The sequence below is a fragment of the Echeneis naucrates genome, chromosome 21 (assembly GCF_900963305.1).
Source record: "Echeneis naucrates chromosome 21, fEcheNa1.1, whole genome shotgun sequence".
NCBI classification, from domain to species: domain Eukaryota; kingdom Metazoa; phylum Chordata; class Actinopteri; order Carangiformes; family Echeneidae; genus Echeneis; species Echeneis naucrates.
In genome coordinates this window covers 16,083,962-16,109,332 of record NC_042531.1, presented here as the reverse complement: position 1 = coordinate 16,109,332, position 25,371 = coordinate 16,083,962, and the positions used below count along the sequence as shown (strand labels likewise).

At 39.6% G+C, this 25,371-nt stretch overlaps 1 protein-coding gene across 1 annotated transcript; it reads right to left on the bottom strand.

The window, feature by feature from the left end:
• Positions 1-1,588: 1,588 nt before the first annotated feature.
• wnt10a (wingless-type MMTV integration site family, member 10a) lies at positions 1,589-25,371 on the bottom strand. The gene is made up of 4 exons (XM_029530598.1): positions 24,865-25,371; positions 23,095-23,360; positions 17,490-17,863; positions 1,589-4,127 (listed from the first exon to the last, which is right to left on the bottom strand). Exons 1-4 carry the CDS (start codon positions 24,930-24,932, stop codon positions 3,594-3,596), a joined length of 1,242 nt encoding a protein of 413 aa, XP_029386458.1. The 5' UTR covers positions 24,933-25,371; the 3' UTR covers positions 1,589-3,593.

Genomic DNA, 25,371 nt, shown 5'->3' with positions numbered 1-25,371 from the left:
CAGGCTCTCCGGGGGGGGCGTGGCGGAGTAAACAAACGGCACTTGACTGCAGATTTAACTTTCACAGCCTATGTATTGGCTGGCCAGTTGAAAATGGCTTTTTCCCTTACCACCACTACAACCTATACATCTCAGCCATACACAATGTTCGCTAAAGGCTGAATGCAAAAAGTAAAACTAAACAAAAAAAAAAAAAAAAGTCAGTAAAAGGCTAATGATACATGACGACCATCATCTTTTCCATTTGTCTTTTCTTTTCTTAGAGAAATATTTGAACAAGTTCATCTGAAAATGCAGTCAGCAGTTAATACCTAATGGCGTGTAGATATTAGCTTAATGCTATCAATTAGTTTACCCAAGTTGGTCAATAAGTCTACCTTTTCTCCAGTAATCCGCTGCCTTATTCCTCACGACTGCACTTCTCTGACTCTGACCAGGTGCCTGACGTGATGTCACTTTCAAGGCCGCGGTCTCGCGAGTAATGAACTCCAATAGGATCCCCCAACCACCCCACTTCCTCCCTCCCCACTCCTCCCCTCCCCCCACTGTTGCACTCATCATCACACAGGCTGTGCTGTGAAGGTGGAGAGATGTGGCGGTTATTTGCGACAATAAAAACAAACAAACAAACAAACACAAAAAGAAATTTGACGGTGTGGCGGGCCACCACTACTAAATGAATGTATGGGAAATACTACTTTAAACTTAACAGAAAGTTATTTGATTTATATCGACTGATGTGAAATATTGTGATAGGATTTTGTTCCATATCGCCCAGCCCCAGCGACAGGTATAGCCCAGAAGTTACATTGAGTATTGACCTGACAGCATTGAGCTGTCTGCTGATGAACTCACACCCATTTTTCTATGACAAATGCCTCAACAACAACTCTGAGAGGCAAAAGGCTCCAAGATGCTGTCCGAGAGCCTGCTACATCATTCATTTATCAACTATGGTAAGACTTACATGCTAATAGCGATGCACTAAATGTTGTTGGCGCAGTCTTGCCACAATCCAACTATTGATTTAATTCAACAAAAACTGTGAGCAAAATGTAATTATTCAGATTTACCAGCATTGTAAAATTTGCAAAATAGCATCTGCTTATTTTTGCAGATCATGAAGTTCAGGAAACTTTCTGCCTTGATTATTTACATTCATTTAGTCCGCAATTATCCGCATATCTAAATTAAAGGCTATGATTATTGTTGTATGATGTTCATTGCATATGGCAATATTTTCATTGATTGTTTTTCAAATTTGTATCCTCCATTTTTATATAACTTTATCAAAATGGTGATGGTTGTGATGTGATATTCAACTGCTTTAGTGGAACTGTGAGGAAGCTGATACCGCTCCAAAATAATCTTTATACAAAACAGGTGTTTGATAGGTGTTTCCTCATGAGATGTAAACTGAATAAAACGAATGACATTTTTACAAGCATAAATATACTGAAGTATATGTGCAGTGACAGGAATTCATCATCATTACTGTGGTGATGAGAGGTGACTCACGCCAAAATTAACAGAAACAGAAAGAAACGACTCTCTTAACAAAGCCACAGTTTTCTTTTTTTTTTTTTAATTATTATTATTATTCATCACATTTAAGCCCCATTTCAATATTATGGTCTTCCTTGTTGTCTTACAAATATTAAGTTATCCACAAAAATAAAATAACTTAGATAATAACCATATTAAAACATAAAAATACATACATAATTACATTTATGACAAGAAAAATGCATATTGCTGATATTTTCCCAGAGTTTTCCTGGACACAGTTCTGTATGTGCAAACTACTTATCAGAATCAAAATAATCTGTTAGACTGGAAATATAATCCCAGATTTTTTTTCCTCCTCTGCTCTTACCATAAAAACATATTCACTTGAAATAAATTACACTGTCTGATAAGGAGCCTCAATCATACAAGTTACTTGAGACCAAATACGATCTTTAAAATGTGCATAGGCATGAAATCCATATCAACTTTGTATTTTCTGTACTTTGAAGTTGACATCAAAATAGCTCCATTGCACACATCTAAGACTTGACAAGAAGGTGAATGTATATATATTACAAGAAGCTTACAGTGGCACACACAGTACATTGCATCACAAAACAAGAAACACTTTGATGACAATTTAGGATGTTTACAGTGTGAGGAACTGAAGCCTGTTCATGTGCACTCAGTGTCCTGAGGCACTTGAAGTTCATTGATGACATCTTTTGCAGCATTATAATGTTTTATGTATTTACAATACAGCTGAGATCATGACAGAGATGAAAACTGTATTTGTTAAATTAAGGAATACTGTGCACGCTGACAGTCCTCTTACATTACACACTACAGAGTTACAGACCACACATGGTGCATTTTGGATCATGAAAATACAGGACAATGGGCTCTGCTGCCTAAGGGAGGTCTGAAATGTACAAGCTTGTGTCACGATGATTTTCAAATATTACAAAATGAATATATAGTGTGCATGGGTAGTGCTTGTTCATTGTGCTGTTGAAAGCAGATTTGCATGAATTTCATTTTGACATCCTCCAGTAAAGGAAAGGAAATGTTTTCATTTAATTTGTGTGGATCTGATATGAAGAATTCCAGGAAGCAGCACCAACAATCAAATCAGCTTTTTGAAATGCCTGATTGGCTTAACTTCGGCTGACTCAGCCTGCCTTTGGCCTTCTATACCAACACTGTGAATGTTTTCAACGAGAAATGTCATTAGTTTTAGCTGGAACAGAATTACAGAATTATACGCACAAAATAATGTTATTGACTGAGTGTCAGTTGATTCAAACCTCTGTTTTTATATAGGTATACCCTGGTATTTGCAAACAGACACTAAAACTGAAACTGCCCATGAACAAGGCATGAAATCCTGAGCTGCTATAAATGTGCTGTGCTGATCGTGTGCGTCATGAACCCTGATGTATGAAAAGATCTAAATGCATTATGTAGTAGATCGAGGCATAGCAAATGCTGTGTAAGTGTGTTGACACTGTAAGTTATCATATTGATGATGTATGAGTATGATCCGTGTTTTGGTTGGCTTCCCCCCATTTTCGCTCTCATGCGACAAGCACGTCAGCCTTTCCACCGTATGTATTGCTATGTTACGAGGCAATATTACTTTCTTTCTGCATGCAATCTACTGTTACTGCTACTCTTAACCCCCCCTCTGTCCCGCCTGAATCTCACACAGCTGCGTGCCAGTCCGCAAATGCTGATGAAACAACCGTAGCCTGTTGCTTTCAGAGCTCAGATTTCAGATTCACCTGATATAACTGTGTTATTCTTTGTATCACGAGGATGGCAGTAAACATCCGAGCTCTGGGGGTTATGGCAGCTTTAGACACACGCTGCATGTGCACACTCTTTACCAACGAGCACATCTGTCTTTCTGCTGGCTCAACTGCTTAACACTCTGTCCTCACTCTTCTGGAAAACAGCAGTCCACCACAAAAAAGTACGGGGGCACATACCTTTTTCATATTCCCCACTCAAATTATTAGTCTTGATTTAAAAATGTTTCTTTTTCTTTGTTTTCTTTATTAAGTCTTTGGATGTGTGTTTCTTCATTTACAGACACTGACCCACTCTGTTATTCTGCACTCTTCGCAGACCACATAGCAGCACCAGTGAAACTTGCAGTTGCAGCGTTCGCTCCGTGTCTGCTGCAGGATGTTGTGACCTCTCCCACAGCACAGGCTCTCACAGTTGTCCATGCCGGGGCTGGTCTTGTTGCAGATCCGGCCTTGCGTGCCAGCTGAGTCCGACCCCAAGTCCCGCTCGCAGAAATCTGGCGACTTTTCGAAGTAGACAAGCTCATTGATGCTTGGCCGTCGCCGATGTGTGTGGTGGTGGTGATGGTGGTTGTTCTGATGATGGTGATGGTGGTGATGGTGGTTATGGTGGTTGTTGTTGTGGGAGTGGTCGAGCTGTCCGGTGTTCCGGTTGTGAGCCTTGATAAGCGTGGCAATGTGGAAGCGCTCTTTGAGGATTGAGCCCACCACCCGGAACTCTGGGGTGACTTGCCAGCAGGTCTTTAGCTGGCAGCTCCCTGATGTCCCGTGGCACTTGCATTTCCTTCTCATGTGGTCAAGCACCACCTGCCAAAAACAGAGACAAGGACAGACAAAAAGAGAGAGTGGGATGGAGGGAGGAAATGAGCAGAAGTGAAGGAGTCAGAGGAGGAAGGGAGAGAAGAAAATGAGAAGGATTAAAAACTTTCTTGATCAGTGGTGACATTTTGAATGCAACATATGAGTCCAAGGAGCTTCGGGGTGTTTGTCTTGTTTCAAATTGCACTGGCTTAACTTCAGTGTTTTTCATTTATTTCTTCTTCTAAAGAAGCTGCTCCACTGAAGACATTGGTCCCACATTCTAAAAGCCAGGTGGTCCAACTCCCAGCCGTTTGTCAAACATAGTCAGATCAAGTAACACAGATGGATGCAGGTGTTACTCAAACATATCTCATTGTCATTATTCATTTCTTGGCAGCAGAAAATTAGTCCAAGCATGACCCACATGTAGTGGGACAATAAGTGTTCGAGCATTACGGTATTTACATATTTTCACTGTTTTGCGGGTTAATGCTTGGCCAGTGAGACCACATGGATATTAAATTTGCTTTTGTTTTGCTTTATTATAGAGCAGAAGTCATCATGAATTAATGAATGAAAGCCATTTAACGGAAAAAGTTGGGCTTGTTCCTGTAATGGCTCACAACAGCCCTGATTTGTGAAAAAACTCCACTCTGTGAAATGTAACTTTTATATAGGGATTAAAGGAATGGTTTTTAAGGTCTAGAGTACATCAGCATGTATAAATAAACACAAACAAAGTGTCCTGTTAGAGCGTCATCAACACTGCAGGACCTACCCGCTCTTTGTCAGTGACCCACACACAAATAAACACATGAATACGCAGGTACATCCCAGATGGCATAAACCCTGTCCGTCGCAGTAATGTTCCTCAAGGGTATGTGTAAGCATGTGTGTACATATGCATGTGTGTTTGTGTGTATGTGTTCATCATTCATCAACCCTTCTAAACTTTAAGATCCAGTTACCAACAGGAATACAAGGCCACCCAGAGTACTGACAGATGCTGCTGCTGCTGCTGCTGCCCCTATCAACACATACACACCCATAGACACACACGTGCATAACATTTGTGCAGCTAAACACATTAGGAATGAATGAATACGTACGTGTATGTACGAGTATGCAAAAATAAATAAATAAATATTGGCACAGTAAACAAACAAACAAACAAACAAAAAAAATCTGATTTCTCAGTTATGTACCCGAGGAGATGTAGGCAGAGGCAAAAGCTTATGTACACCTACCTCTCTTTACATGTTTATCAAACCTGTCACAACAAAAGCAAAGAAAATAACAAGCACAATAGTCTAAAAATAATAATACTGTGTCAGTAGACCTAAATTTCCATAATGTAACATGAAATTATATTGTTTATGTTTATTGTTTATTAAGTTATTTACACCCAACTAATGCACAACATAATTTAATTTTTTCAGGACAGTTGTCCCCTTTCATGGACACAATATTTTTTGACATTTGTTCATATCTTTGGTTTGGCAAAGCATGTTTGTCCGCATGTTTTGCTCTCCTCAGATGAAATAACTGTCAACAAGTTCATCCACACAAAGTAAGAGCCAGACAGCAGACATAGTTAAATAAGCAATTTAATGGGATTAATACCAGCTATTTTCTTTAAAAAAAACTAAACAAAACATTGTACATGGCTGCAAAGGTGTATAAAGAGCAAAAACAAATTGCCATGTATTCAGTTGTAAAAATTCTTTGAAGGCAAGGACAATTGGGACCAATGCCAAAAATCACATATTCCACTCTTTCTGTTTCCATGTTTGGCTCAACCCTTCTTAGGTGCCAGGTTGCATGTATAAAGATAAAGGAAGAAAAAAAAAACAAACACCTTTCTCCATCATGAATGAGCAGAAAGGTGAATGAAAGGAAATTGTGATGAGTGGAGCTACTTGCCTCATCTGTTTGGAATGAGCAAGTGAGGAGCAAATGATCTGTTTGCAACAGAACTAAAGGCAACAAACAAACCAAACCAAAAACAAAACAATTCAATAAAATGAATGAAAAAATACATAAATAAATCAGGTTACTAAACCTGTGGTGCAGGAAAATTATGACACATCTAAATGATTAAATGAATAAATTTGGATGTTCTTTCTCAGACTTGCAGAACATCAAGGCAATGCAGATCTGTTCATGTAAGTCTTTTTTTTCTTACTTCAAATACATATACAGGCTTTGTAAGTATATACTGTTTATGTATCATTTGACATGTGTTTATGCTACTATCTCTCAGCAAACCTTGTCAGCACTGTGGAGCACTAAAATATGAAATGTTTGGAACTGATACTGTAGCTTTAAATCATTTAAATGCTGTTTTCTAAAAGTTATGCAACAGAAGAAAAAAATACATATATGTTTTAAGTCTTTTAATCACTGCATGTTTTGTCCATTACGTTTGTTAGGATAACAGAAAGTGACTGGAAAAGTTTGCATTTCAGATAAATATACTTTCTCTGTAACTGAGAGTGTTGAAAAGAAAGTTTAAAGAAACTGTGATCCGTGGTGAGGGGATAGTAGAGGCTGTAAGAGTTTATAGTAAACAACACCATAATAGCTCAAACAGCACTTGCACTGAGTTCAGATTGCAGTGTTCGGCTCAGTTTTTACATAAAGGCAGAGGCAACCCCAGAATCACAAACGTACTGGCCTTAAACACAAAGCAAAGTCTGTAATCATAAAACGTTCTAACCCACTTAAACGTTAAAGAGGCAAACTGACCAAGGAGTCATAATTGCATCCACATTGCTACTGTTTGATGGTATTTTCACAACGGTTTGAAAGTTTCAAAGGACAGCAACACAACAAAAACTGTGAAAAAGTGGGATGTCTAATGATCTTTATATTGTTGCAAGGAAAAAAGCTGTTTGGGAATTTTATAAATCACAACAGCCTATTTTTTTGTGTATCAGAAGGTAACTTGTTCATACGAAAAAACTGCAATCGCCACAAAACCAATCGTTTCCACTAGTACAACACATGTGGCCTCCATTCATGGTTTTCATGAACCAAAATTCAACTGACCATTTGCCAAATCCCTCCCTGAAACAGAAATGGTCTTATCCTAGTTTAAACATTGCCTGGACAATATTTCCTGAAATATGTCTATTCTTCCAATTATGCAATAAAACTCATAGTCAGTATGTAGCCATGTATATATTGCATATTGTGCATATTTAACACGCTTAAAATTTTTAAGTTTAAGTCAAGAAATCGGGGAGCAGCCATTGAGAAGTGTGAATTGAATTTTCCTCTGAACTCTTAGTCAGTATGCCATCATTACGGATATTAGTGTCATTATTAATATGAAGTGTGTATGTACAAAGCCAAAGGTTATTTTTCCCCCTGCTAATTATGGGTCCTATACAAGTATATTGCTATATCATAAAAGTGTGATCCATTTTGTCAGACACAGCCAGTTAGTTTTACAACCTGTTGCCACTCAGTTGAAGTCCAACCTTTTAACAAGGACAAGGTCCTTAATAGCTCTTTAGACTTAGAGGGACCTGCCAATTCAACATGAAAGGAATAATAGATTCATCCTTTTTTTTTATGGTGGAATTATCTAGACAAATGTGTGTGTGTTTGAGCATGGTGAATATTCTTTTGACATGCAGCTGAAAGGCAAACAGGTACAATCCAAACCCTTAATAGGAAAGGGGGAAGCTGTCTTCTAGTGCTATATTATTAGAAGTGGTCTGTCAGTATGAAATGTCAAGTGCTGATCCATCTGACAAAAGAGCCAGAGGATAAGCAGTTAAGAGCATTTTGTACAAGTACACCAAATAGAAATATGAATCATCTATCTTATTTTGACATGAGAGTCAGCATAGCCTACTGGATTTCATTTGAACTGACAAAAGTGAAAATATTCAGGCAAAAGTTGCTTCTAATGAAGAGTTAAGGAAAGGAATGGAATCGAATGAAAACCTGACCTGAGATTATTTACATAGAAATTTACTGAGATTTTAGAAGGTCTTTAGTTTTGTTGATCTGGCATGATGCACTTCTAAAATCCCTCTGTCAAACACATTGGCAGTATTTTTCCATATCTCAATCTCCAATCAGTCTGCATAGATGAAAGGCTGTGATTTTCTGGCTTCTACCTGAGGCTATGGTGTCTACAATACTGACGAGAGAGAGAAAGAAAACTCAAAAAAAGTGTTGTGTGTCTGTCTCTTTGTCTGTGTTTACAATGTCCTACTTCAGTTCTGTGGAAAAAGGACAGGTGACGCATGTGATTTATGTTCGCCCTCCCAATCGCTTTCGGGAATGAGCCCTAAGGATGTGGAGGACAGGTGGGTGGAGGAGAGGGGAGGGGAGGGGAGGAGAGAGGAAAAGGGAATGACAGGAGGAGGAGATGATCTCTGGATTATCTCTCTGCTGTCCTTCCACCACTTGATATACAAAGGCTGTTTGTGTGTCTCTGTGAGAGTGTGTGTACGTGCTATTGCAAACCACCTGTGTGTCTACATTTTACTGTATAGGCTCAGTCTTCAGCCATCTAGATTAAACTTACAAAAGCTGTGATTGTTGTGGGAAAGGTTAGACGAAATATACAAAGATCCTAGGCCTGAGTCACAAGCTATAAAAAGCGAGCTTGAAAAACGCACTTTGTGTTACACGCATTGAGCTAAAGTGTCGCGCAATGTGTAGAGACACAGTTGGGGGCTGGAGATGGGGTTTGAGACGAGTAAAACAGGTCAGTGTTAAACTGAAACAGAGCTGATGGTTCTGAGATGAAACAAAAAGCTTGAGATGCTGGACATGAAGCTGGAAATTTGCTCATATCCTCTTCTCCACCACTTGTATTCTGTCCCCCGCTGCATGTAGCTGCAGCACAGAGATGCACATGCAGCCCAACCAGTGGTGGACCACGGTTAGAGACAAACATCTGGCAAGTTTTAATTAGCTTCTAGAGTGAGACAGAGGCGTCCATAAAGCCACGCCAGACAGAGATCAAACGCGACATGTTGGTGGCAGATTAGGTCTGCAGGCTACACAATACAGAAGAGTGGGGAACTGAGCGGCGTATTGAAGTAAAGCGGAGCAGACTACTGTGCAGGAAAGAGGGGTGATGAAGTCAACTCAAGATCAGAGCGCTGACGGCACAACCTAATGTTCAAAATGGGTGCACTGATTGAGTGAGGTACGGTGGAGCAAGCACAGAATCAAAATACAGGAAACATGAGAAAAGGAAGTGCTGTGATGGCATCGGACATGTTTCATGAACCACAAATTGTATTTGTGGTGTTTAACACCCGATGGTTTCATGTGCCAGATACTGGTTGTTCAATATATGGTTATATTAGCAATATAATACTGTTTAATTTTCACCTTCTTTCTTTGTGTTGGAAAAAATCCATAGCACAGTATGCGTCAGACAAAATATTTGCATGTTTAATATATTCCCCTTGGCAATAGTCAGTTAGTGCACTGACTTATTTATTCATTCAAACATAATGAGGCAGTTTCTGACTAGCTGTGCGCAAGTGGAAAATAATACAGTGTGCCAAAGGTGAAGTGTTACCACACACCTGATGATTTTATCATCCAGACTGAATATCCAGATTTGACTGAGTCAATAATGAATCAGTGGCAATGAAGAGGTTGGTGCTGACTTACAGTTTCGCTAAGTTTTTTTGTTTTTTTTGAGGAGGAGGGAAACTCCTGCAGCTTAAATAACAGCACTAAGCAGCAGCCAATGAGGACTTTCAATTTGCTTGTCTGTGCTTGTAACACCCTTTATAGCGTATAACATACAAATGTATTCCATTGTGAGTAATGCCATGAAAGTGTATGATCCTCATTCTTGGCTAATCACAAGATGAGAAGTAAACAGTGAACATGTTGACTATATAGTGGCCCTATAGTTGAGCAACCTCAGTCACACATAATCAACTACATACCCATATAATTTGTGGTTTATTTCCTTGTTTATTAGGTGCATTGAATTTAACTGTTGGACAATCCCTGTGTCAACTCCACCAAACAGATTAGGGTAAATCCTAACCTAGTTTCTATTTGTCCCACAGCCGACCCTTCTCTCTGATAAACTGCAGAGTAGTCTGCATGCTGCCGTATATTTGCCAGTTCAAAGACAATCTACTAAAGGACTTTTAAAGCCAAGACGATATCAAAGCACACAAACAAATCCCAGAGCAGCGCATTAAGCCCAGACATCACTTTAAACAAATCAAACGCCTTGCTTCAAAAGAACAATTACAGATACACAAATACACACAAGTACAATGTGTACACAACACAATAACATGCAATTACTGAGCAAATGCATATCTACAGTATACAGTAAGAACTATACTACATTAGATAATGTGTGTGCAAGTGTGTAGTATTTACTCAGTGTTAATTGTGCACAATGTCCACAGCTCTCATTTAGAGACTCTAATAAAATGTTATTACCAGCATAAGCACTTCCACCTGCTGAGCTTTTACTGTGCAGTATTTGCGTGTATTTGTGTGTGTGTGTGTGTGTGTGTGTGTGAGTGTGCGTGCATGTGTTTATGTGAGTAAAAGGAAAGGAGAGATGTAAGGACAGAGAGGCCATGAGTGTATGTCTGTAAATGTGTGCACATGTATGTATGTGTTGGTTTGTTGGTTTCTGTACAGTGCGCGGTGGGTCAGATGAATGCTCTGCCGTCACACTGCCAGGACACAGGAATGCTCTGCACACCACAGATGATATGAGCTGGCCTCTGAGGAGCACAGGACCAACCCCACACTAATGATACTATTTTCGATCAAACACACTTTGCTTTTTGTGTGGCTTCTGAATTATCGTGAATGGGCTCCGCAGAGCAGTTTATCATCGCTCAAGGGTTAAATTAGGCATAAAAGGACCTCGAAGTCTCACTATTGCTGGTTTGGATCAAGCTTAAGAGGTTCCTGCTCAAATTTATTTCGGTTTAAATAGCTTTTACAGCATGTTCTGTTCTCTGTTGAAGTAATGTTGTCCCTTAACATAGACAAAGTAGGTTACAGTACAATGCATTGTAAATTAATATATAGAAGCTAACGTTAGACACAAGTGAATTCACCTTTCGCCATGACAAAAGCAGATATCAGATTACTCTGAGGAGATTATCTGATAGGTTAAATTATAGCCTCAGATGGGTTAACACATTCAGTTGTTGTGTTTCTTTGGTACCAGGGGAACAATTACCAAATGAATGAGAGCAGCCAGCATTTTGGGCCACACAAAGATTGTGCTCTACGCCAACGCCAGAGATATCAATAGACCATTCAAAAGCCAATCCATCAAATGAAAGGGTGTCGGCCTGTAGAGGATTGGCCAATTTTCCACGATTATGATTTGAACCAGCAAGCTAAACCAGACAGAACTGCACTTAACCATCACCATTAGTCATAGTAGATAGTGGAGGAGCATTGTTTTTAACAGTGTGGTCATTTCACTTGCTTTCCACCTTCTGATCTATCGCTGCACATGAAGTGGTCTGGATACTGGAAAGATGCCGACTGTCCTCTTCAGCCCCTTATACTGAGATCTATCCATTACCTGTCACTATGCCATTATATACGAAGGATTTCATACTATGCCATTCTCACATTTTCCCTTTGATTCTGAGATACATTACATTTTCAATGACAAAGAGTTAATAAATGTCTATAGCAGTGAAATTATTAACACAACCCTGTATGCGATTTGGAGCAAGTCAGAACAAATGTCTAAAATAGTCAAATGATTACTAGTGTTGTACTGCAAGTTGCCAAATGTATAAATGGTTTACAATTGGGTGAGAACGAGTTGAAATGTATAGTTTCCTTCCTGTAAAATGGTCACACCATCTCTTCTTTCTCCCCTGAAGTCAGGCACTGATGGTAAATTGTAATTACTAGAGGACGCTTGCCAGTAACACGACTGGAGACTCTTGCATAGCCAGCACTGTCACCACCTGCCTGATAAACAGACAGGATTCAACAGAACCTCGGCATAGCTCTAAGCTCTGCAACATGAACATAAGGAAGTGTGCCAAGCATTTGTTTTGAGGCATGCTCTCTAAACGATTGAGAAAAACGCTCAGAGAGAAAAAAGAAAGAAAGAAAGAAAGAAAAAAAAAAACTTGGCCAAGAAATTTACCACCCTGGTGAAGTGTCTCTATGTCATAAGAAGAAACTTCAAACAAGTATGCAACCCTTTAAAACTACTCTTACTGCACAGTCAATTAACTACTGCACAGTGAATGGAAAGCAGAATTGTGCATGTTCACAGAAAAACTGTACAGGATTTGAATGACTTTACTTACGAATTTTATGAATATATTTTTCATTATATATATATTTCACTATACATTTTCAATACACATACACACATCAATATATATATATATATATATATATATATATATATATATATATATATATATATATATATATATATATATATATATATATATAACTAAATGTTAAAATTATGATTATTATCACTATATTTTATTTTATTTAAATTTCTACAAGTTAAGAAGCAGCTGCTAAAGCCTTTTTCTTTTAAATGTATTGTTATCGATATGCTGGCATGATGTGTAGATAAACCTCCTCAACAATTTTCTATTCTTTTGCGCGTCCTCGTATTTCAGCAATCAGCCCTGCTGGAGAAAAGTTGGTGGAGGCACAGCAGGAGAGGGGGAAGAGGGGAGGGAAGGAAGGGCGAATCTCTTTCTACTTTCCGCCCCGGTGTTTGAAGTCTAAAATCTTTTGCAGGGTTTTAAACATCTGTTTCCAAACTGCCAGCAGCCACTAATTAGGGCTAAAAACAAGACGGGACGTCGTGAGAACCCTGGGGTGGGCATGAGGCGACATGCACACCCGCTACAAAACCACCGCATTCCTCTGCTTAAAGAGTACTTCTTTGGAGGAGGGGGTGGGGTTGGGGGTGGGGAGGTGGTGGGTGGGGAGGAGCCAAGCGTGGAAAGGGGGAGGCGGTGGGCTGGTAGGAGGAAAGACACACGGGAAGGGTAGGCATTATTTTGAGGCCTACCTGTCAGTGTTTTCTGTTTGATTCTAGGGGTTATGTCTGTGTGTGTGTGTGTGTGTGTGTGTGTGTGTGTGTGTGTGTGTGCGTGCAGGGTCTTAGAGAGTTTTTGTTGTGGCTTTCTGTCCTATTTGAAGTTGTAAAGGTGCATGGTATTTTACAGTATAGCAGCTTTGCAATGACTCATTAAATTTTGTTTCGTTCCTTCCTCCCTTTCTTTGTCCGTTAGGGGCCTCTCTTTCTCTTGCTCTCCCTGACTACCTTGGTGAGATGTAACGAGTCACTTAAACCCTCTGAGAAGCTTTGATTTTTGATTTTTTTTTTTTTTTTTTTGTACTCTATGCAATCAACTAGTTTCATCATTAGCTAATTTCATCAGCTAAAGCCCATAAGAACGATCAAGCTAATTAAATGAGTAATTTGAAAAAGTATAGAAGCAGTATAGAAGTTTACATTTCCATCACAGCTCTGAGTAACAGGACACCACACAACAGAAGAGTTCAGCTTTGAGCTCTACCAGGGTCATTGGGGGTCATCAGGCTTGTGTCAAAATGGGTCAGGATTGCTGGGTATCGTTTAGTCCTGCTGGTCGTAACCACAGTCTATTCCAAGTTAAGAGGTACAAGCTCTTTGATGTTGATGATGAGCCAAAGTTTTTCTTGTTAGATGGATGCCTCAGCCCACTTGGCAGAAAATTTGTAGCCTGGCACAGCTAAATTTATTGTGAAGAGCCTGAGATCCATTTTTTAACCTGCCCTTAAATCTTTAATAGATGAAAGTGCAAATTAAAATGAGGATAAGTCGTGCCACAGATACTGCTGTGCTTCCTACAGTTTAAAGGGTGTGATAACACATACTCAATTTGAATAATTAACTCTTTGGCATATCACCTGCCAAATGCTGGAAACTGGTTTGGTTTGATAAACGTGTTTTTAATTTATACACTAATTATGCATCTTTAATACTAGCCCTAACCCCTCATCAGCTAAACTATGCACAAGACATGAGCAATGATGGAGTAAGAAAAATATGTCTTAATTAGTCTTTTGCTAACTGACTTCTGTGCCTGTCACTGTTTTATAATATATCATGCACTACACGAGTGCTGTATAATAAAAATGCCACGTGAACAACGAGCTAATAGACAAATCAACATCTGTGTCCTCATCTCTCAGTGAATGGTTATTACTTAAAGTCAGTAGGGGCAATGATATATGACCATCACCACATGGCATTGTACATCTGAGGTTGCAGCCGTTGAATTTGGAGTTAGCAGCAAAGTGAAGCTTGATGATCAATGAAACTAACATAGACTAAGGCTATGGTTCCATCTTCCTGTGGTAGATTTTTGAAAACTACTAATATTTATTTTATTGTTTCAAATTCATGCCTCCTCTCTTTCAATGCCATTTTAGCAGGATCTGCTGCTGCAAAAAGACACACTGAACTGCACAAATGGACAAATCAGGATCTAATCTAGGATGTTTGCATATCAGACAGTGTTTCAGTCTCAGCCACCCTCTAAGAGTCTAATTTGGGGAGCATGTGACCTCAATAGGTAGCCATAGTAAGAACAACATACAGGGTCATATTGTGACCCTGTATGTTATAAAGTTCCACACCTTGGCCACATCCAAGCATAAACATTAGGGCCCAAATTACAAATGATTCCCTTTCCTTGGCTCAGAAAGTTGTTCCTGTCCATGTCCTATCGGCCCCTACTCAAAGTTTCCACCCATGTCCACATCACTGTTGGGATTTATGCCACCATTTCGACGTCTATAACTATTTCTACCATTACAGCTACTGTAAGAAGGCCAGCTGTTGTTGGATTCTGCTGACGCGTTCCACATTTGTGTTTTGTCTGCATAATCAAGGAAACCAGAAGTAAACTGATAGAAAGATACAGGCCCAAATTACTCTGGAGGAAACTGGGAACAATGAGCAATTTACGGTCGCTTCTTGTGTCTGTTTCACCTCAGAGCCGAACATCATCAGGCTTATCACTGTCATTCATATCTGTCTTTGGAACAAAGGAACATTGCTTTTGGAAATAGTTTAAATTACACCAAGTATGTAATCTTTACATTTTTTTTTACATTTTACCCTGGAATATCTACCATAAATACCCACAATGTATCTATGTATACAAGGTTTTAATGTCATAGATTTCTCAAGTCTGCTTCTCAGATCAAGATTTAATAGCTCTGCAAATTTACCCTTTTTGATGCCCTGACTGTTCTGACACATTGTCCATGATTTGATATGTCATGGCCAGCACACATCCACAACCATAACAAAACAAAGATAGTCTAAACGGACGAATTCCCCTGTCTGTGACATCATGACTTACTGAAGATAATTTAAATTAACAGAGGGTTGGAGTTTCCCTGAAGAAAAAAAAAAAAAAACACAAAACAGAAGCAGTAATTGAAAAGGATAGATTGGCACAAAATTTTTATTCTGGATACCCGCTGAACTGGCCACAATTTAAAAATTATAAGTGATCATCATATCATATCAAAGCAACCACAGAGTTTGGATGCTTGTCTAAGTTCCTTCAGAAATACACTTCTATATGTGTTAATGCAGTCCCCTAAAGCTGTGTGAAATCCTTTTTTTTTCTCAAAGTCCTACCTAAAAATCCATTATAATCTACTGAACCCATATCAGTCCTCTCCTTGTACATATTAATAAATTGTTCTAGCAACAAGTGAACAGGCTTAAACCCTTCATTAATATGTTTATTTTCCCTCTAAGTCCTTTTCCAGGAAAAACAGCATTGTATCCTCTCCTCAGCAACAGTGTTTGAGCTGGAATTTCTACAGTAGTAAAGTGTTTTGTTTGTATCAAATGCAACTGTAGTTGTGATAAGATATCAAACTCTTTCTCTCAGAGTTATTGAATTAATTCAATCAATCAATAAATAAACAATGTTATGATGAATGTCACGGTCTGATTCAAATTACTTACAAAAAACAAATTCACTGTTCTTATTTATGCCGAGTACCTTACTGCAAGTGGAGCTCAAGCAAAAACCCTCAGTCTCTGCCAGACAAACAACAGTGTAACAATGACAGGCCACTGTTGACCAAGCCAATTAAATCAGATTGTGCACTATAGCGTTATTGTTGGCTCAGTAGCTCTTAATCCACCCACTGTCCACCTGTTTTACTGTGTAATAAAATACATAAAAGATCATGTCATATTTAAATTAATAACAGAGAGATGTTTTACTCCTCTCATAGGTTTATAGAATCATAGGGGACAGAGTCAACTCAGATATGTAAGATATGCTGTAACAGCCAAACCCCAAGCAGCGGAAAACGAGCTGATTTTAAGTTCAAAATAAGTCCAGTTCTAAACGTTTGTTTGCTAGGTGCAGCATTACTGTATACATGACTAAATGAAAAGAGGCTGTACCACACACACACTGGTTGTTATGCGGAGAGTTTTTATGAAATATTTACCTATGCCAACTGGCTTGTGGAAGCAGGGTGTAGCTAAACGGCCAAAACATTTAGCTCATAAATGTATTACACATTTAAAACAAAACAGGTGGCATGGAATAGATTGTCCAAGTCATAAATGTTATTTGATGTGGGTATTAAGGGTTTAACTTATGGACTTATAAGTATATAGGAGGTAGGTTAACGTCACACTGATAATAAACCTATTACTACTGACTAATTTCTACATGTACTTAGACAAAAACCCATCAAAGTAACTTTAATTTACAAACTATAAAGGCCTGCCTTACCTCTTATGCCCCTCAAACTGTATTCTTTTGTTATGCTAGTTTGTAATGCTTCATTGATTTCTTGTTATTGGTCTCAACTGGACAGCTTTACAGATGTTTCCAAGCAACCAACTAAGTCAACCATTGCTTTCAAAGTGGCTGCTAGTGAGTAAAAACCTCAGACGGACTTTAAATTCTGATTTAGCCATTTATGGGTCGCCACTGCAACCCACTGCTGACAAGTAGGCCAAGCCCGAGCACTGAAAACACTTACATTTCCCATAATGCAATGGGATAACAATTTTCCTTAGACCACCTCTGCCTGTTACGTGTACCTCTGTAACCATAAATGTCTTTTTTCCCTTTACATCAAAATAGTATAATCTCACAAGTAAACCCAACAGTAAATACCACACTGCCTCGGTATTTGTGTTGTGTTTTGCACAAAGGAAATTTGTGAAGTATAGGATTTAGATCCGGTCATACGTGTAAACTGTAGATACCTAATATAGTTTCTTTAAATCTAAATACAGTCAAGCACAAGAAATAAAAGTGGTACACACATGCAGTCTCATCCTCACTTCACACTCACCTGTCTTCCAACTCTGTTATTATGCAGCCTCATACGGGCATGGATGTCTTTGTAGGTCTCTCGGGCATCCAAGAAGTCCCGTGAGAACTTCTCTCCGAATTCCACATCAGGGCTGCAGCCACCCCACTCCCAGGAGTCCTGTGGTCCTGGGAGGTCAGCGGGGAAGTGCTCCATGACTCCGTGTACCATACCCTTCCCCCGGTGGATGGCCTCTAGCTGCAAGCGATGCAGTTTGATGCGAAAGGCCTCCTCGTCCCCTCGTCGCTTCTCATCACAGCCACATGCCTTCAGTTTACCCATGGAGCAGGCGTTAGCCACTGCATGCACGACACCTGCTGCTGCGATGGCATATGCAAAGGCACTCTCTCTAAAACCTGTCAGTGAGGAGAGACAACGAAGTTGGGTGTGAAGATACAGCACAATGTGAAAGTGTTACAGTCACAATCAGAAAATTATATTTGAGAAAACTAAAACACATTTGTTGAGGAGGACGTAATTAACTATCTATTCTATCTGTAAGTGACAGACTCTGAAAGCTAGGCAAGATATGAGGACTGGCTGATTAACATAAGGGCTAAGTCATTGTTTGGGAATGTGCTGTGTTTCTTTCAAGAAGCCATAAGGCATTAGAAGGATTATAAAATGGCTTTTATGTGAAATGATAAAACATTTTGATAACCTGCAGGCAGAACACACCAGTGTGCATGCCTCATGAACCTCTTAGGTAAATTAAGAAATTGCCAGGTAAATGCATAATGCAGGTTGACGTACTGAATTCAAATTCAAATGGCTGCAACGGCAGTGCCACTTACATGTACTTTTTTTTTTTTTTTTACCATCTCTGGTGCTTTTTCTATTTTTAGTGCAAGTAGCATCAGATATCAGAAAAAACTATTATGAAACTTAAAGATTTAAAGTGTTTTTCCCAACTCAGCTAAATGACCATGGCAGAAATCTTTGACTTCTCTGTTAGCAACTGTCACAACACTCAGATGTTTACACTTGCACGTTTTGTATGATACATTCACAGTACAGCTGTAATAAATGAGCTCCTATTTTGATAAGGATCCTCATAAGAATTTATTCAAATGTTTACATATACACATGCCAAATCCCATAAAACCAAGGAAAACATCTGGGACAATAGCAATTAAGTGTTCCAAACACTTACGTGCGTCATCTCTATGGACCTGCTGAACATGACCAGACCCTCACCACTCCCATCAGAGTAATCACAGAGGAATCATGCGCTGTTACTAAACAAGGCTGTCTTCTTCTGTAAGCTCTACAGTTTATATACAAGATATTCAGCTGTAAAACTCACAGTTGTCTACTTACTTCTTTGGAAGTGAGCAGGAAAGGAATGAAGAAGTTCCTGAATTTGCGACGGAGCCTTAAACTACATTGGATGCATTTCAGGCTGCGTAAGCCTCCCTCCATATTTCAGTATTTCTGTTTTCATTCCATAGGCTCTGGATTGACAGGCAGACATGATCAGCTGCTTACTTCTCCGGTTCAAATTGCTGTTTTATTTGTTACTGTCATTTGGTATTTTATATTGAGAATGGTTGAACAGACAATGTATTTTTATCAGAGGGCTGGATTATCGTTGTACCGCTGCTTTTACTTTCTAATCACCTCGGTCTCTGTGTGTATAGGAGGTGGTTAAACTACTATGAACGTAATTTCTGTACATGACCTGTAACGGCTGTTGCCTTTACAGCTAAACACTTCCCATTCCCCTTTAGAAAGTCCAACTCGCACACGGCAATTGTAAAGAGAAACTCTGCCACAACTAAGCAGAATTGAGAAGAAGAAGTATTTTCTTGGGAAGAAACATACACAACTGGCAATGAGGTAAAAAGTCTGAGACAATGTTCCTCTCAGACTGAACGTCGATGTGGTGAACATTTTCACCACATCAACGGTGATGTATACATCTGTGACAACAAAACCCATGTCCAAATTGTAGAATGTGAAATATTTAAGGAAGAAGTAACGGCAGTATTTGTGCTCAACCCTCTTAGGTCTTTGTCAATGGATATCATCTTACTGTTTGCGAGCTACCATCAGCTTCCATAAAAGAAGCCCCACTTACTTTCTTGTGTAGAAAACAGTGAAGACTAATGGAAACTTGTAAAGAAAACATGAAAAGAAGCCACTTAGGAGTTTACAGCGTATTGCTTGAGGGGGGAAATAATTCAGGCAGCTTGTTGGATTCAAATAAAATGCTAACAACTGGAATTGCCACTTTTTAGCAATGTTTGATGCTACTTCATTATTGACACACTGAAACAGAAATTTACCCAAACCAACTGACAGTCTGTTGTTTTCCTATGCAAACACTTAAATACTCCTCAGTGTGGTGTCAGTACAGCTCAGTATGTCACTCATCACACCACCTTCTTACAAAATGAAATGCGTCCATCAAGACGAACTGCTTGTCTGATGTTCCATCTTTCTAGTGAGTGTTTGGATTACTGCATATTTTATTTCCTTTTCTTCCTCTTCTACCAAGGTTCTTCTTTTTCCACACAAGTTTGAAAGCCTGATCATGAGCTGTCCCGGCAAAAAGGGTGCATGTCAGAAAGGAAAGCTGCTATGCAGGTTTACTGCCGATACCTTAGAGTTATTAATTCTTCATCCATTCATGTTGGGCTGAAGGCAGATGAAAGCTACTTTGACTCACTATTACCTTTAATAGTGGTATGACCAGGCAGAATTAGCTAAGGCTAGCATGCTAACATACGTATCCATGCTCATGGTATTTGTTTTTAACTGAAACACACGTTGTCTGCAAAATGCAGACTACGATGTCAGATTATATATCTAGAAGCTACGAATAGTCCTTTGACCCAATATTATAAAAATGAGTTGATTATTTATAACAGAAAATGCATGAAAAACATACACAATTGCTGAAATCGACTATATACTGTGGTCTCAGACCTTTGGACCCATTGTGGATAATTTGACTCACTAACTCCAACTTCTCTCCTCTATAACATTAACTTCCACAAGGAGGGGAGAGGAATGGCACTTAGGCACATCCTCAAACATAAAAAGCCTGTTTTAGCTCAGGTCCCACTCTGTGAGTGGGGCTCCCCGGCCCAGCCCCCCAGAACAAATCAATCTAACAAATAATTCACCGTCTGTGGCACGCCCGGCTGAACTGATGGCAGAAGAAGTGGCAAAATAAATTAAAGATTCAAAGGAAACTGTCACTTTGTGTTACAGAAACCCACTAAACAGGTTTATGCTTTTGCCACGGAGAGTTGGGAAAGTGCTGAGAGCAAATTCACAAGCACTTGCACTGGCAAGGGAAGTAAAAGCATTAGGAGCAGCCCAGTGAGGGAGGACGGCAGACAGAGAAAGAGGAGAGGAGAGAGATTCTCCTATTTCTGTCTATCCATGTCTCGCCTGACAGCGTCTTTAGCCTAGTTTTTAATGCAAATTAAACTGGAATGAACATGGGCCTGTAAAAGTTATGACAGAAACATCCGGTGACAGATCCAAGGCTGAGCCAGAGAAGAGCAGCATCCAAGAAGTATTTTAGGCAAAGCAAGCTTAACTGCATTGCATCTGATAGCTTGCTCAATTTCACTTTCACTAGGGTTATTAAAAGTCATAGCAGATATGGTGCTTCACAAGCTTTTTAAAACATAGACAAAGTCATTGCTGTCGCTTATGAATACTCCTGTTCGGTATCAAGTTTACAGGCATTGTGTGAGACCGTGTTTATTTTACTAAAATCAGTTAATCTGCACACTTCCACCCAATCAATGACTGTAAATCTTTCAACACGAAATTGTGTTGCCAGTAGCTGCACACAATAGTGGCTGCAACATGATAACTACTGTCAATTTTTTTAGACTCTGTTAAGCGGATCGTATCAACATGTGACATATGAATCACCCAATTTTAAAAAGGTTGTTTATGTCAGTGGTTTGGAGTTTCTGCACCTGAGGGAAACCAGGGATGCCAGACAACTAGCAACTGCCTCTACTAATAATAATAAACAGCCTTTCAACAAGTCAGCAAAGAATGACAGCACAGCATGAGATGTGTAAACGTATACTGTAGTTAAGATAGTTGAGAGGTTTCTTTTTTTTTTAAGTTCTGGTGCAGTGACAGGAAATAAATCCTCAAGAAGGGTTATAAAATTAAAGTTTCCTGATTATACCGTTCACAGATTAAGGAGAAGATACATTTATGGGAAAAGCCCTACAGGAAAAATCTGACACAGTTTATACCAGTTCTCTTTTGGTCGTTGTTCTTTTTTATGATGGGGTGGGGGGGATTCCATCAAGAGATTTTTACAGAAATTTAGTTTTCAAAACTCCGAACCTACATTAGCACTTTGCTCTTATACTGTTATAAAGCACCAAAGCATTTCCGGTGCACTATATTGCAACTCTCAGGTCTAATTTCTCAGCAATTATTAAAATCTGATCTGAACATTGGTGTGATTAAATGGCAGTTTATCTCACGACTCAAAACTACAGACCACATTTTCTGTCATTCATCCATCCAGGTGCTCAGACTACTGAGAAATTGATGCCTGTTCCAGTCAATAACTGTGGATGAGTCTATCTAAAGGTTTCCCGACTCTAAAGATCTTCTTTCATCCTTTGTGGCTGACTTGCAAAGCTCCAAGCACTACAAAGCGTCAGAGAAAACTGATCTGCATGAGGCTTGGTAATCTGGATGTGACTAACTTCCTTTGAAGTTACCTGCCCTTTTGTATTTGTTATTGAGGATACACTGTGCGATGGTTGGAAAATAGACACCGGTCTGCGAGTCACTAAAGATAACTTAACCATTTGGGGAACTGTATTGTTTGAGATAACATTCAAGAGTTGTAACTAAGGGGAAAATGATCTCTTTTTATTGGCTTGTTTGAAGAATTACAGTGTATTATCCCAACGCCTGTTTAGGACATGAATCTTTGTGGCAGCTAATCTTTCTAAGCCTATCTTTTCAAGGCAATATATTAAAGTGTGTTTGAGAATGAAACCACAGCCTGTTTGAAGACCAAACTTCGGTAGGTCTTTTTTCAGCAGGTTGCCTGTGGTCACATCTCACCTCTGTCGCCTAATGTACTTTCATTCACTTATTTAGCTTCTACCGCTTATTTGTTTCCAGGTTGCGGGGGGTGCTGGAGCCAATCCCAGCTCACTCTGGGTGAGGGCGGGGTCACCAGTCCATCACAGGACCAACGCACAGAGACAGACAGAGACCAGCAACCACTCACACGCACACTCACACCTACAACAGTTTAGAGTCACCAGTTAATCTAAACATGGTATGGTTGGAGCTGGATTAAACGCATGCAGGCACGGGAAGAACATACAAACTCTGCACAGAAAGGCCCCAGGCCCGGGAACCAAACCCACAACCTTCTTGTTGTATGGCAACAGCACTACACACTATACCGTCACGCATCTACAAAAATCTCTTGTAGCCAATAAGAGTCTGGCAAGTTCTCTGTCCCATTCAAGAAAAAGTGCCTATAAGACAGGCAGAAGCTCAAATGTGTCCAATTAACATTTACAGCAAGTGTATCCGTATCTGGTATATTTTCAATAGTAAGAATAAATCTGACCTCTTTTAAAGACTATGCTGTCATAGGGTATTTTGTTTCGAGTCTCCAGGCTGGAGCAGTTCCAGCGGTGCCCTCGGAACTGGTGCTGGCACTCGTGGATGGCAATCTGGATTCCCTGGATTGCTGAAGCTGTCACATCTGGGTTACGCATGCACACCTCCAGCTGGCGTCGTGTCAGCCCCGGCAGAGTGAGACACACTGTGTTGGCATTCAGGATTGGGTCAATGTTGGGGAGCTTGAGGCCCAAGATTTCATTGGAGTCTACCCTGAATGGAGCACACAGGTCAGGTTATTGACAAGGCAAACATATGACTTATAAACGCCTATGTGTCATACCAACACCCCTACGGTGCCAGACAGGCGCCTTGACTTGCTATTCCTCAGTACAGTTGATTGCTGTAAAACCTCAATAATACACATAATGTCGGTTAATGCTTGTAAAACTATCTCCAGATGTTGACGGAAGGGGAAATGCACCCACAAATCTATTTGTTTTTTTGTTTTTCAGATTGATTTCAGTTTATGGTCCTGCAAAGTAATCGCCAAAAAAAGAAAAAAGAGAGAGAACGGCTTGGCTAAACAGCCAGTCCTTATTGATGAGTGAATAAAATAAAATAGCTCTTGTGTCCTGTGGGTGATTTTACAGGGAATCTCTCATTTAAGGTCTCAGAACTTCTACAACTCCAATACTTGCTGAAACATTAGCATTTAGTGTTAATTTGCTCAAATTCAGCGTTGGCTTTCCTCATTAGCGCTTTAAATTGATTGAACTGTACAAGATGAGGGTTATGCAGTGGAGCAAGTCCGTTGCAGTGAGGAGGACGAAAGCTACACAATGGTGAATTACTTTAATCATCGTGACATTTTCACATGCACACAGGGAAAGTAGCACCTTACATGCACATCAAAATCCCCACCGGGAAATATGTTAACATGCAAACTCATTTAGTTTTTAGGTGTAAGATGTGCCGCTTTACTCAGCCTCTGTTACCTTTCAATCATGTAATCAGTCAGTTACACAGCTGACAGTAGTCAGTGCGTCTCACTTCTGTGTCAGTGTTCGTATGACTGAGACAGCGAGGAGTGTGCTCAGCTTGGGGCAAGCACACACATCTGTAAATGCATACTCCAGCACACCTTGACATGCACATGCAAATATCCAGGTGTTGAGAGGCATGTGCAGTTTTTGTCAATAACGTTGACACTAGAGAGACTCAAACAGTCACAAAGCACCTTGTGCTCCTTCTGAAAACTTTGGACCCAAATCAGAATGACATTGAATCTGGCTCTAAGCTCAAATCTTCATTTGCATATTAGTATCCTACTTCCTTAATGACATTTCATTTTGAAGTGTCTGCCTTTGATTGCAGTTCAACTTCTTTTGCTACCTGTTACACTTTGAGTGTAGACCTGTTTCAACAGTTTTGTTTCCAAAGGGCAACTTTCTGCATTGTTTTGAAATGAGAGTAGCTAATGACTAATGATAAAAGTTTAGCAAAAGTTTAATTCATTTGCCTAAAACAAATCAGCAAGAATAAAGAGGCTTTTCAACTCTTACTTACAACTATAAAAACTAACTTTTGCGTTGTTAAAGCTGGTTATTATTTATACACCATTTTCCTACAACTAATACTTTTAGGGTTTTTAGTTTTTAAAATATGTTAAACATTAGATAGTAAAATAAATCAGCGTGTTAAAATAATGCAAAATAAACTTTTTTTTTTTTTTTGGGGGGGGGGGGGGTAAATACACTTATTTATTTCTACTCACCTTTCAGATAGACAGATAACCACCAAGACGCATGTAATTCTGAGCACTGGGTGTCCCATTTTGTGCATTGTAATAATGAAAAAATAAATAAATAAAATAAGGTAAAAAGTCTAAATAAAAATGAAGAAGTTTTCTGGAAAAAAGTTAAAAGCCCAATATTCCGCCTAAAAGTTATGGGAGGACAAAGCGGGAGAGGGAGGTCAGGTCAGGTCCGGCTAAAAGTTGGCTGGACTTGACAGCTCTGACTAACCCGAGTCCAGATGTGCCAGCCAGCGGTGGGGCAGTCATTCAGGAAAAGTTTCATCAACCCGCTGAGCGCACCGACCGGAGGAGGCTGCTACGAGTTTGGGAAAAATTCAGTCTTTATCAAACGCATCCGTCTTCGCCCCGGTGTCTCCGCCAAGGACGAAGCCTCTGCAGCCGCTTTAACATCCGACGGACACACAGACAGAGACAGAGAGGCTGATCCAGGGACGGCGCTCTGCGAGAAGTCTGCCCGACTAGTGA

Bases quoted from the DNA above. Each gene is read 5' to 3' on its own strand.
- wnt10a (XM_029530598.1), bottom strand. From the start codon at position 24,932: ATGCACAAAATGGGACACCCAGTGCTCAGAATTACATGCGTCTTGGTG. The intron at 23,361-24,864 runs GTGAGTAGAAAT...TGCTCCATTCAG, and splicing joins GTTATCTGTCTATCTGAAAG to GGTAGACTCCAATGAAATCT. The intron at 17,864-23,094 runs GTCAGATTTATT...CCTCACTGACAG, and splicing joins CAGCATAGTCTTTAAAAGAG to GTTTTAGAGAGAGTGCCTTT.